The sequence below is a fragment of the Primulina huaijiensis genome, chromosome 6 (genome assembly GCF_012295235.1).
Source record: "Primulina huaijiensis isolate GDHJ02 chromosome 6, ASM1229523v2, whole genome shotgun sequence".
NCBI lineage: Eukaryota > Viridiplantae > Streptophyta > Magnoliopsida > Lamiales > Gesneriaceae > Primulina > Primulina huaijiensis.
Genome location: NC_133311.1, coordinates 3336907 through 3350662, shown reverse-complemented (window position 1 = coordinate 3350662; position 13756 = coordinate 3336907). Strand labels below are relative to the sequence as shown.

The 13756-nt window shown below is 32.9% G+C and overlaps 1 protein-coding gene across 1 annotated transcript; it reads right to left on the bottom strand.

Moving 5' to 3' along the window:
* Window positions 1-3306: 3306 nt before the first annotated feature.
* On the bottom strand, window positions 3307-6455 carry LOC140979241 (uncharacterized protein C24B11.05-like). The gene is made up of 8 exons (XM_073444572.1): window positions 6239-6455; window positions 6006-6071; window positions 5805-5902; window positions 5674-5711; window positions 5486-5573; window positions 5181-5390; window positions 5014-5079; window positions 3307-3576 (listed from the first exon to the last, which is right to left on the bottom strand). The coding sequence occupies exons 1-8, from the start codon at window positions 6297-6299 to the stop codon at window positions 3421-3423; spliced, it is 783 nt and encodes a 260-aa protein (XP_073300673.1). The 5' UTR covers window positions 6300-6455; the 3' UTR covers window positions 3307-3420.
* Between the last annotated feature and the right edge of the window lie 7301 nt (window positions 6456-13756).

Sequence of the window (13756 nt, the reverse complement as noted above, 5' to 3'; positions counted from 1 at the left end):
CCATTGCAGCTTGCATTTGGTAAAGAACCAGACATTTCTCATCTGAGAATTTTTGGATGTATGGTGTATGTGCCTATTGCACCACCTCAACGAAAGAAAATGGGACCTCAAAGAAAGATTGGTATTTATATCGGTTATGATAGTCCATCAATCATTCGATATCTTGAACCTCAGACAGGCGACGTGTTCACAGCACGTTTTGCTGATTGTCATTTTAATGAGGAAATCTTCCCAATGTTAGGGGGAGACAAGAAACATACCGAAAAAGAAATTACATGGTATGTATCATCATTGTTACATCTGGATCCAAGAACACAACAATGTGAAAAAGATGTACAGCAAATTGTGCACTTGCAAAGAATAGCAAATCAAATACCAGATGCATTTACAGATGCAAAAAGGGTAACTAAATCATATATACATGCTGTAAATGCTCCTGCTCGAATTGAAATTCCAAAGAAACAAATTGAACAAAGTCATGATGTCGTAAAACGCCTGAAGCGTGGAAGGCCAGTCGGTTCCAAGGATAAAAATCCTCAAAAATAAAATTAATAGAGAAACACAATGATCACAAAATAGAGAATGATGTTCCTGAAAAAACACATGATGATCACAAAATAGAGAATGTTGTTCCTGAAGAAACACATGATGATGAAAATGTTCTGTCAGAACCATAAACTGACGAGAATCATGAAATCTCTATAAATTATATTAATACTGGAAAAATATGGAACCGAAAAGATATAGAAGAAATTGATGATATATTTTCTTATAATGTGGCAATGGAAATCATCAATGATAATGAAAATCATGAATCAAATTTTTTTTGTGAATGTAAAAATCGGCAGGATTGGATAAAATGGAAAGATGTCATCCAGGTTGAATTAGATTCGCTAAATAAACGTAATGTTTTTGGACCTGTAGTCCTTACACCTGAAGGTGTAAAAGCTGTTGGATACAAATGAGTTTTTATTCGAAAGCGAAATGAGAAAAATGAAATAGTAAGATATAAAGCTCGACTTGTTGCACAAGGTTTTGCTCAAAGGCCTGGAATTGATTATGAAGAAATGTATTCTCCCGTGATGGATACAATTACGTTTCGGTATTTGATTAGCCTGGCGGTATCTGAAAATTTAGAAATGCGTTTTATGGATGTTGTTACAGATTACTTATATGGATCACTTGATAGTAATATATATATGAAAATCCTTGAAGGATTTAAGATGCCTGAAGCACAAAGTTCAAAACTCAGAGAATGTTATTCTGTGAAATTACAAAGATTATTATATGGGTTAAATCAATCTGGCCGAATGTGGTATAATCGGCTAAGTGATCACTTGATGAAAAAGGGATATGTAAATAATTCAATATGTCTTTGTGTTTTCATTAAGAAAACAACATCCGGATGCGTAATTATTGTTGTATATGTTGATGATTTAAACATCATTGGAACGAATAATGAAATTTATGAAGTTGTGTCATACTTGAAGGAAGAGTTTGAAATGAAAGATCTTGAAAAAACCAAGTATTGTCTGGGTTTACAAATTGAACAAAAAGAATGTGGAATATTTGTTCACCAGAAAAATTATACAGAAAAGATCCTAAAACGTTTTAATATGGATAAATCAAATCTTTTAAGTACTCCATTGGTTGTTAGATCATTAAACATATAAAATGATCCATTCCGTCCACGTGAAGATGATGAAGATATTCTTGGTCCAGAAGTACCATATTTAAGTGCTATCGGTGCCCTTATGTATCTTACAAATTGTACAAGGCCTGATATATCTTTTGCCGTAAATTTATTGGCAAGATTTAGCACATATCCAACAAATAGACACTGGAACGGAATTAAACATATATTCCGTTATCTACGAAGAACGACAGACTTGGGACTTTTGTATTCAAAAGATGCTAATACAAGTATAATTGGTTATGCCGATGCTGGATACTTATCTGATATACACAAGGCACGTTCCCAAACTGGATATGTATTTACTCGTGGAGGCACTGCAATTTCTTGGCGTTCACAGAAACAAACACTCGTAACAAATTCATCAAATCATGCCGAGATTATCGCACTACATGAAGCAAGCCGTGAATGTGTGTGGTTAAAATCAATGACCCAACATATCCAAATCTCATGCGGATTATCATTCGACGAGAAGCCTGTGATACTATATGAAGATAATGCTGCATGTGTTGCTCAAATGAAAGAAGGATACATAAAAAGCGACAGAACTAAACATATTCCTCCTAAGTTCTTCGCATTCACCAAGGAACTTGAGAAGAATAAATATATTGATGTTCGTCACATTCAATCAAGTAAAAATTCATCGTATCTCTTCACAAAGGCACTTCATACGACAATATTCAGAAAGCACATACATATAATATTGAGATGCGCAATCTACGAAATTTGTGAAGAATTATTCATGTCATAATGAGGGGGAGTTTACGTGACTGCACTCTTTTTCTTTTACTATGGTTTTTATCCCAATGGGTTTTTCCTAGTAAGAGTTTTAACGAGGCAGTATAAAAACATATAATGAAGACAATCATTGTATTATGATCATCATCACAAGGGGGAGTGTTGAAAATATGAAACATTTGTGTTGAAAATTATAATGTTGAATGTTGAAAATTAGGTAAAATTAGGTGTCGAATATTGAAATTTGTGTGTGATGATGAAGGTAATGATGTAATTTATTTTTGGATTATTTGTAAAGTTTTTCTATAAATAGATCTCTCATTTGTGAAGAAAATCACAATTAAGTTGAGAGAAAAATATTATGAAGTGTGTGGTGTGGTAATTTTGAGAGTTTGAGATTTTTACTTTTTACCGTAAATTTTTACTTTTTCACAACATTTTTTATATTTTTTTAAAAAAAATGAAACGGTTGAAAGTATGTCTTTGGGAAGCATAAGGTGGACCGACCAGTTGGTCTCGTGCAACAGGAAACAAATGCCTGGAAAACAGAGTGTCTTGGAGTTGGAGAGATCAAGGAGAGAGTCTGGATCCTAAATTTCTGCAAATTTTTCATATCTTGTAATTGTGTACTTTCTGGAAATTAATATAAGACCGTCGCGGTATAAAAACGCCGAACCGCCTAATCCTATTGTTCGTCACAGTAGCTTATTGAATTCTATTTGTACAAATTTTGTGATGATACAAACGTGACAGATACTAAAATCATCTGTTTGAATGGAAAAAAAAATCTGACTTCTAGATATTCTAACGACAGTGAATTTTAAATTTGATTCGTTAATTCTAATTTCTACACTAAAAACAAAGAAACTAAAGTCGAAAGTTATGAAATAAATTCTCAATATAATCTTGTTATTTATGAGCAAATTGCACAATGTCAGCATGGACGGATTACATACATTACATGAAGAACAACATATGTGCAAAGACCATTATGCCCCCACAAGAACCAAGTCCATTTCACTTCTAGCGGACAGAATTGTTTTGTCGCTCTCTTCTTTTTGCCATATTTCAGGAATCAGTTGAACCATATTGGTTATTGTTTCCAACGCATAATCCGCTTCTTTTCTCTTTATTGCTTGTCCAACCTATAATCCAACAAATCAAATCAAATCAATATTTTATTTATACTCTTTTAATATCGTTTGAAGATAAAATATGATAATAATATGCAGATAACTAATATAACAAAAAATAAATAAAAAATTTTAGTCAATATAATATTTGATTCGGTTGATAAATAACAATTTGTTAGATTTGATTTATTAAATTTGAGATTAAATGATAAATTATCATGTTGTCTTTTTAATAATTAATAATATAATAATAATATTTTTTGTTAAGATTAATATTGTAATTTAAATTTAATGATTTGATTGATGCAAGATATATAATTAGTATATAAATAATATAACAAAATAAATATGAAATATCATTTCGATTGGAGTGGAGAGGCTTTGTTGAGTACAATAATTATTACAGTTTGGTAGAGCGATCGAATCATGATGCTTGAGCTGTTGTGGGGTTTAAAATATTTGAGTTTTACCATTACCACCGGCTATAGCTTTTGGTAAAGCTACAAGCGCTCGGTCCTATAATTGGTATCAGAGCCAAGACCACGAGTTCGATTCTCATTGGTTGCTGCAAAGAATGCAATTATTGAGAAGGAGATTTTTGAGTGCAATAATTGTCCATACTTGGTAGAACGATCGAAGTATGGTTCTTGAGCTGCTGTGCAGTTTAAAAAATTGAGTTGTATCATTACCACCAACTATAACTTTTGGTAAAACGAGTTATTACTTACGTGGGACTTAGAAACTCTACCTCGAGCCCATTTACTAATATCTTGATATAAAATGTTAAGTTTTTTGAAATATGAGTCATTGGGATAAAAACTATATAAATATATATTAAAATAGATTTGTCCACCACTTTTTTTATTTTTCAAATTTCGATTAAAAAATCATGGGTCAGGTGACACGTACACCAAATCGGCAACATTATTCAAATTTTATAAAAAATAAAAAAAATGTATGATTGTTTTAATTTTGACACATGGCGAAATATAAACCATCGAAGTGGGGAAAATATCTGACAAACTAGGGATGACAATTTCCTCCGAACCCGTTGGAGNTCAATACATAAAATCATAAATTTGAAAATTAAAGAAAACGATGCTTTATATATTAAAAGAGAAGAAAATATATAAAACTTCATTATATATATATATATACACACACACATATATATACACTTATTATAAAGCGTGAATAATTTTTCTTATTGTTCATTTAAATAATTTTTTAAATATTCATAACTTCATTGAAACAATTTAAATTTGAAAAAATTCAATTGTATATGATAATTGGGTATTTGGGTAGGGTATGGGTATCCGATGGGTATAGGGATGATGATGAAATTCAATACCCGATGGGTATGGGGATAAATTTAATAAATAGGTATGAAGATGGATGTATGAAATCCGACTCATACCCTATCCATTGACATCCCTATGACAAACTCACCAAAACAGTACGAAAACCCGCAGCCTTGCCAGCAGCAACATTCTTCACGTTGTCATCAAAAAATAACTGAAAAAAGTATTTTTTTTTAAAAAAAACCAAAACTTAAGGGAAAAAACTGAACAAAAACCCATTAAATTAAAATTAAAACGTGACAAAAATATGTGTACCGTTCGCTGTGGTTCGATCCCTGCTGCATCAATGGCAACCCTAAAAGCCTGAATTGAAGGCTTCAGCACCACGGGGAATTCATCAGGCCGCCTCGATTTCAATATATTCGGATTCATCGTCTCGAAACAGACTATCTTTTCGAAGCAGTCCCTTATTCCTAGGCGATCCAAAGCATTCATCGCGTGAACTATGTCCGAATTCGTGAAAATCTGCGGAATGTTTTCGTTTTTAAATCAGATTTTTGCTCTGTTATAGTTTTCTACAGCTTATAATAATAATAATAATAATAAAAAAGATTACCCACCATTTTTCGTTGTTTGATTGTTTTCAGAATATTTCGTAGTCGAATGTTCGGCATGATCGAATCATACGGCAATCTTCCGTGTACGTAACTGCGACCAAAAATTAATTAATTGATTTTTTTTTTTTAAAAAAAAAACATAGGCAGTTTTTTAGTTAATTGAACGAGGCCAGAGAGGATTCTTTTGTTACCTGTGATATTCATCTGGATTGATATCATAACCCGAAGCCTGCAGAAATAGAAATATTATTAAATAAAATTCATTTGATCAATCGAAAAGATCCAATAAATTAACATCAAGAATTTGAGATATATGAATTACTCGGAGGGCAGCCAATGAGCTTCCATAAGTTCTAAAGAACTCTTTGTTAACATTCACCACTTCAGATTCTGGGAACTCGCATTTTTCAACAAGAAAATCTGCAAAACCCAGAATTAGTGAAGAAAAATCATATTTTAGCAGCTATTTTCCAAGGGAAAAAGAAGTAAAATTCACACGTTTACACCAAAAATATCATGAAACCTTGAACGTTTTGTTTCAGAGCTTTTCCAATTCCTGTGTCGGAAGAATAGAGGGTGTCATCTAAATCTGTTCACAAAATAGAAAGCAAACATTTAATTTCCTCCAAAAATAACTTGTAATTCATTCTCTTTTGCTTTTCCTCTGTTTTACGTCATGAAAAACAGAGTCGTATTTAACAATTTCCATCGATTAATGATCACAAACGAACTTGAGCAATATTTTAACATATATACCAAAGAGAAGACAATCAAAAGGGGAAAGTGAGCCAAAGACCGAGTTCAGGCAAGAATCCATGGAAATGGAGGAAAATTATTCCTGAAAATGAGAAAATGGGTTTTGTAGATTTGTAAGAGATATCTCTATTCGGCAATGGAGATTTTCACGAGGCACAGAGGATTTCCATTGGGTTGATGAAGGTTATTTATAGGAGGGAAGGATCGAGACAGAGGGCAAACATGGTGGGTAGGATCATAGGAAGACGAGTTTGATTTGATGGGGGTGACTCATCGTGTGACCCACACGCTTGCATAATCATCCAATCGTTTCAAATAAAAATTAAGAATTTAATAAAATAAAAAGATCATATATGGATTATGATTATAATTTTGCACATTCAACACGTATGCATTATGTATAAGTATGTTATAATCTTTTGCACTTTATAAAAAAAAAGTAAGTTNCTGATAAATATATATTGAGTAAGTCTCGTGCGAAACAATCTTACAGTTCTATATATGTGAGAAAATATGTCTCACACAAATTATCTTTGAGATGATGACATATAAGTTTATGTGACATGCATTTGGGTATTGATGAACTATGAATTCATTAGTGATATTTGGTAAATATATCATTACAATGTAGTATCTTAAATTCAGTATATCATACATACATCATTTCATATTAATTCACATCTTTGTCTCATTCATATGAAAAAATATTACTTCACGTAATAAATTTGACCAGAGTCGGAGATTTTTCATGTTCTGAGAAATTTCTGAGCTAAACAACCAGATTTCTGGAGTAATTAGCTGTTGATTATTAAGCACATATAGAAGCAAGGGTTTAATTAAAGGTCTTGGTCAAGTTTCAATTTTTATAAGATACAAACGTATTTAGCATGAATTTAATTAACGTGAAAAGACATTTCAAATTTTCACTATAATTTTAAATATTTTTAAGTAAAAAAAAAAGAGATAAAATAATAGGAAAATCTTAAATTTAAGATTAAATCAATAAAAATGAACTGATTACCAATTCAGTGTGTCATATTTTTATTCGATATTTATGTTTTTCTAATTTAAATTTTCATTCAAGAAACATAAACGTAACGTTGTGAATTAACTCAAAATCAAATACTTACTCGAGACTAAACATATTTAAACTTAAATTAAGACTTCATTATCCCATTAATTTAATCACAGACTCGAACATTTATTATATTATAAAAAATTAAGACTTCATTATAAATAAGATCAAAAGAGAAAACTAAATGATTCTCTCAATGAATAACTCGTAGATTTGAAAATTCAAGACTCATTCTAAAGAATTATGGTTTCAAGTAAGCTTCCGTTTTAAGTTTTCAGTCAAATCTTTAATGATTTAGCATTGTGAATTCTATGTTTATATTGTTTTCCCCAACAAAGTGGTATTAGAGTCACCCATGTTGAATCATTGTGATTTCTTTAAGGTTTATAATATTATTTGGATCCAAATATGAAAAATAAAATTTTATTTCAAATATTTTTTATATGGCTTCAGATCTAGAAAAGAATTTTGGTTGAAAATAAATATTTTAAATATTCGGTTTCTGTAAAAAAAAAATTTGTTGAAAATTTTGAGGATTTGGCGTAAGACTTCAATTTTCCGTCTTGTTTTTTGTTCATAAAAAATTAGAGTAAAATCGAAAATTTGGGTAAAAGTTTTACCAAAATCGAGTTAGGGCGCACTCAAGTACAGGAAGAGACGTGCATGCGTGCTGTTTCAGTGCATCTGCGTTGCTGGGCAATGGCACGCCCTCGTGGTGCCCCCGTGCTCAACTTTCTGGAAATTTTAAAAATTTTGTACGGTTCAATTTAAGTTAAATTTTCAATTATTCAAATAAAGATAATGTTAGATGCATTTTAAAATAGATAGATAAAACAAAATATAGTCAAAGTGACATATGTTATGAAAATTAATTTTATTTAGAAATATAAAAATTTTTTGGTATATGTTATTTATATGAATATTGATCGGCCAAAGGAAGATTTATACTATCAGTGTTTGATTGCAGTGTCAGGATATTACTTATAAGTTAATATTTTATCTAAAGATAAAACATTAATGTAGTGATCGGTATCCTGTTCATGAGGTTTACATTATTTGAATTTTTTGTTATTTATTTTTATATTTGGTTGAACATGTATATTTGGTTTTTTTTCTTTATTCAGATTTGACTCTTGCGAATACTCATTCCAACATTAATTCTATTTCTATGCTAAATGATTCCAACTTAAAATCATGGCAAGAGAATTTGCTTATAGTTCTTAGAGTCATGGATTTAGACCTTGCGATAAAAGTCGACTCTCCTCATGTCATTATTGATAAGAGCACCTCGGATGAAAAGAGGGAGTTTGAAACATGGGAGATGTCGAATAGTGTAGCATCCTTATCTGAGCCACTACTAAATAGACTAATAAGCATGCAAAATTTAAACTTGATAACAACAATTAAATAGCAGAAACCAAATAACTTAATCATCTTACAACTCAAACGAAAACAAAACAATGATTTCAGTCTTAAACGTTAATACAACAATATCGAAAACATAATTCTGAACTACATACAAGAAACGAAATAAAACCTCCACTAGATCACAACTGAAAATCCAACTGCTCTAGCCACTGTCCTGGCCGTCCGAACCGTCCAACCTAAGACCTGGCCCGGGGAAATGGGGTGTCCCAGATGAAAATAAGGACGTTAGCAACAACCGCTTAATACGAGAATGCACGAATATATAAATTAATATGATGCATGTGAAATACAATACAATCAGATATCAAGGATCAAGTTAAGAATCTCATGCTCAGTCTAGAGGCTCCTGAGTGTGTAGTCTCTGATCTGTCCTAGGCATGTTTTGGCTCCCACACTTATCATCAAGACGTGGACCTACAATGTCCAATGTCATCAGAGCTTGCGGGTCCCGTCAGACTTTATATTTCTCGATGTCCAACCGTCCACAATACAGAACAGGGCTGAGCGGCCCCAACAAACGAGGTATATCTCAAAAGATATCAGGCCCAACATGATATGTCATGCATAATATGCCAAAGAAGTAAAACTCGTATCATGCAACAGATAAATTTGTAGTATATAAGTGTGTATACTACGCTTGGATATCTCAGTCATTACATCACATACCTCATTAAAACAATCTAAATAAAGCTTACTTGTCTAAACCTTGACAATATGAATATAATGAAATCACTATCAAACAAGATCCTGAATTACCAAACATGTTTTAAAATTTTTCATAATGATCCTTAAATGAACAATTAAGGCTTTACAATTATACTTGTGTCTGTCGTCAGCCCGCTGATGATATCTCGATCTGCGTCCCAGTTCATCGACCCCTCATCGAGTCGACACTAGCTCCGAAACTTCTCGACACCAAACTGCTTTATGAACTGACTAGAAAACCTAAGGTATAAGGCTAGAATTCGAGAGAGAGTAACTGAAGGAAGAAGTGTAGGAAACAAATGAAATCAGCTTTCCTTTATAGGCTGCATTCGGACTAGTTCAGAAGATCCGAAATCAATCTTATCTACCACGTGTTAGGATCTCATTCATCTAGTTGGACTTCTCGGGATAATGTAATCTGAAGTATACTTGGTTTTCCATTTTAAATTCGGTGGATCCCAACATGTTGATCTCGAATTATCAATTTCTTAATTGAAACGTTCACTACTCGTTTTTCTTTAAAATGTACTAGAAATTTTTTTCCCTTTCTAATTCATTCGGCCGAAATTACTATGTATATACATATATATTTTTAAAATACTTTTGTATCATTTAAACTTAATCAACCAACTATTATTTGAAAATCCAAAAGAATGTAATTCAACGCATAACATCGTAAAACATCCACCAACCTAAACTAACATTATTTCAAAAATAACTTAACTCGAACATCCTTTCATAACCTCTCAAGGGCATCATAAGTCATAAAATCTTTCAAGTAAACATAAATCATAAACTTATTTTATTTGCGGAAAACTAGCGCTGATTCTCGGGTTGTGTGAACCTTCAGTCTAGCTAGTTCAACCATCAAGTCCTCCATTAAAATCAACATCATGTTCATCTACATCGATCACACCTAGTAACTCTATTGACTCAGCAAACCTTAACCACGATAATAAGTATTACATATACAATCATATGCAATAGTGAAAATACTTTTACTTAAAATAGCTTTTCATGACATTCATAGCTTAAACATTTTTCCTTTCATCATCTCATATTATATTTCCTTTTCATCATATATATTTTCCTTCTCATCATATACGTATACGTTTTTATTTTCGATGAATTCAGATCGTTATTTGTGACTTTGGTTTTAGCTGAAGGTCGATGGATCCATCTACGTATTACCACAGTACTGGACGACGGAGACATCAGCGACACTCTCACCCGTCAAATGAGCATTGGCCTTACATATCATCGTATCATCATAATGATCGTATATTCGTATTAGTCACAATCATTTCACCTCCTTCAACTTTTCATATTTTCATCACTTATAAAAATTAAAAAATACATAAATCATTTTTCTTTTAAACCAAACATGCAACATATCTTTTAGCGTTAAATTTACATCAATAAATTCCATAAACATTTAAAATGAACATATTAACATATTTTACAGCATTTAGGGTAGTTCTAGGACGTCTTAAAATTTTAGGTGTAAAATGACTGTTTTACCCCTAGAAGCATAACTTTCTATATTTATCCCTAGACCTAGAAACGACGTCCCAAATCATTCCAAACTTAACCTATTACCTTAAAACACTCCCTCAAATATTCCTTAGGCATAAAATTAGGTATTCGATAAATTCCTCGATTCGTTTTTAAACTTAGACGTACATCTCGGTTTTGACTCGTATTGACTCGAAACTTAACCAAACTTTACCAAACTTGAACCAAAGCTTCCTAACACATAAATAAACCTTTTTCAAACCAATTCAAGCCAATTATAACCCTTGAACAAGACTAAAACCTTACTAGAATTTTCTGCTCAAACTCGAAAGAAACCCTAGCTTGCCAACCCTTACTCCCTTCGACTCCAGCCCCTAACAGCCATGTATAGACCCACCTAGGACCATGAATAACCCTTAAGAACCCTACTAGACTGAGCCTAGAAGACCTAGAACCACGAACCCCCAAACCCGATCCCTTGCATGCGCAACTCCACCTCTCACGGCCACAGCCCCTTAGCCTCAAACCAGCCATCGTTCAGCCTATGTAAGACCATGGTTCAGCCCCCTTAGGACCCCTAGATGTGACCTAACAGCAGCTAGCAGCCGCGGGCACCTAGGAAGTAGAATCACAAGCCTTAGCCTTAGAAACCTCTAAACCCGAGCAGCCCTCTCCTAGCTTGCTTCCACCCTTTGCACAGCCACCCTAGGACCTTTGTACCATCCCCTTAGATCCCCTGGATGTGGCCCTATAGTAGCTAGAAGTCGCAGCCCTCTAGAAAACCCTAGCCGAAACCCTAGTCCTCAAAACATCCAATTTTCGTTCAATCTAGTTGCTTCACTTGTACAACCTTAAAGCATGCTCCTAAGGGTTCTCAAACACATGGAAAAATATCCCTTCAAGTTCTCCTACCATGGCAGCCCCTTTGTGCATCATTAGGAGGAGTTTTAAAAGATGAAAATACTATTTTTGTGTATGTATAGCCATAAAAACGAAAATATATAAAGTGTATCATGTTTTTCATGCAATCATGTATCAAGCACATAATATGGTGTGAAAGATATTTGAAGGAAGATTGAGGCGTGCCTTTGCATATATTACGCTCGAAAATCAACTTACGATGCTAGGAACGTTGGCGGAGCGAAAGGGGAGATGCTTTGCTGAATTTTCCTTGCCCAAATCACGTGAAGGTGCTGGTGTGTGGCTGTGTGCTGCTGTTAGGAGGAGTCCTTGTGTTTAGGGGATGATGGGCGAGAGTTATGGTGTGGTTGAGGAGGTTTATTAGCTTTTTATTCTAGTTAAAACTCATGTTGTAATCTTTGGCTCATTAGCCAAGTATAATAGGTCCATTAAGTCCATTAATAAATTAATAAATATTTAAAATATTTTATTTAGGAAAGTTTGTGAAAATAATAGACGAGTTATCGAAATGTTCATATTTTTGTCGAAATTCGAATACCATTTAAAATTACGAATCTGCGTATAAAATCACCTCAAAACACCGCATTTTCGAAAATTTCATTTAAAATACACCACAAATTAAACAATTAAAAATAATTATTTAATAAAATAGTTTCCCTAATATGGCCCCCGGTCTCCGTTTTTCAATCGCATCTCGAATAACCTTTAAAATATAGTTTTACGCAATCTAGTTGAAAACCAAATTTTAAACATGTAAACATGTCTACCATATTTACTATATGCAATTAAAACAAATTAATTAAAATACATAAGAAATTTGATAATCTTGCATGGATGTGGTTCACGTGGACCTTCAAATTTTTGGGACGTTACATTAATAATGCTTAATTAACAACCTTTTAATCATATCTTAATTGGTAATTCATTAAAATAAATATTTGGATCATTACAAATAGCATGCGTATGATGATCATGAAGAGGGTCACTCGAGAAAAATTCAGGGTCATTGTCTAGTGACATTGCTACGGCTAACACTTTTTTCCATCACCTTGAAAAGGGGTTTGCTAAGAGTAAAAAGTATGAAATTGGTACACTCTTGCCGAGCCTCATTTGAATGAGATGCATGACAAAAGACAACATAAAAAAGTATATCATGGAAACGTCTTATCTTACTTCAAGATTGAAAGTCATGAAGCTTTACCTCTCTGAGGATTTGCTGGTGCATTTGATTTTGATATCTTTTCCTCCACATTGTAATCAGTTTAACGTGAGTTATAACTGTCATAGAGAGACTTTTCTTTGAATAAGATCATCTCGCACTGTGTTTAGGAAGAGGAACACTTGAAGCAAGAAAAGACATAAATTGCTTATTATGCCTCTACCTCGAAAGATAAAAGAAAGAATATGAAGGATAAGGAAGAGGAACACTTGAAGCTAAACAAGACAAATTATTATTTTATCGGATACTCTGAAAGATCCAAGAGATACAAGTTTTATGATCCCACAAATAAGTTGATTTTTGAGTCGGGAAATCCCCAGTTCTTTGGGGATGCTGAGTTTGCGGGAGAGAAAAAGTAAGAAATATTTTCTTTGAAAAGGAATATGTAAATATTCCCACATATGTCTTGGGCATTGATCTAGATTCTATTTGTCACCTTGACCCAGACACAATACAACAAGATAATATTGGAGATCCTCCCATTCTTGATGAACAAACTCAAACACCTCCATAACCTACGACATTAAGGAGATCCACTAGATAGTGGAAAAAATCAATGTCAGAAGATTACACTGTATTTCTTCAAGAAGATGAGGCATGCATTAAGCTGACGGAGGATGATCCTATCAACTTCCATCAAACCATAGAAAGTTCT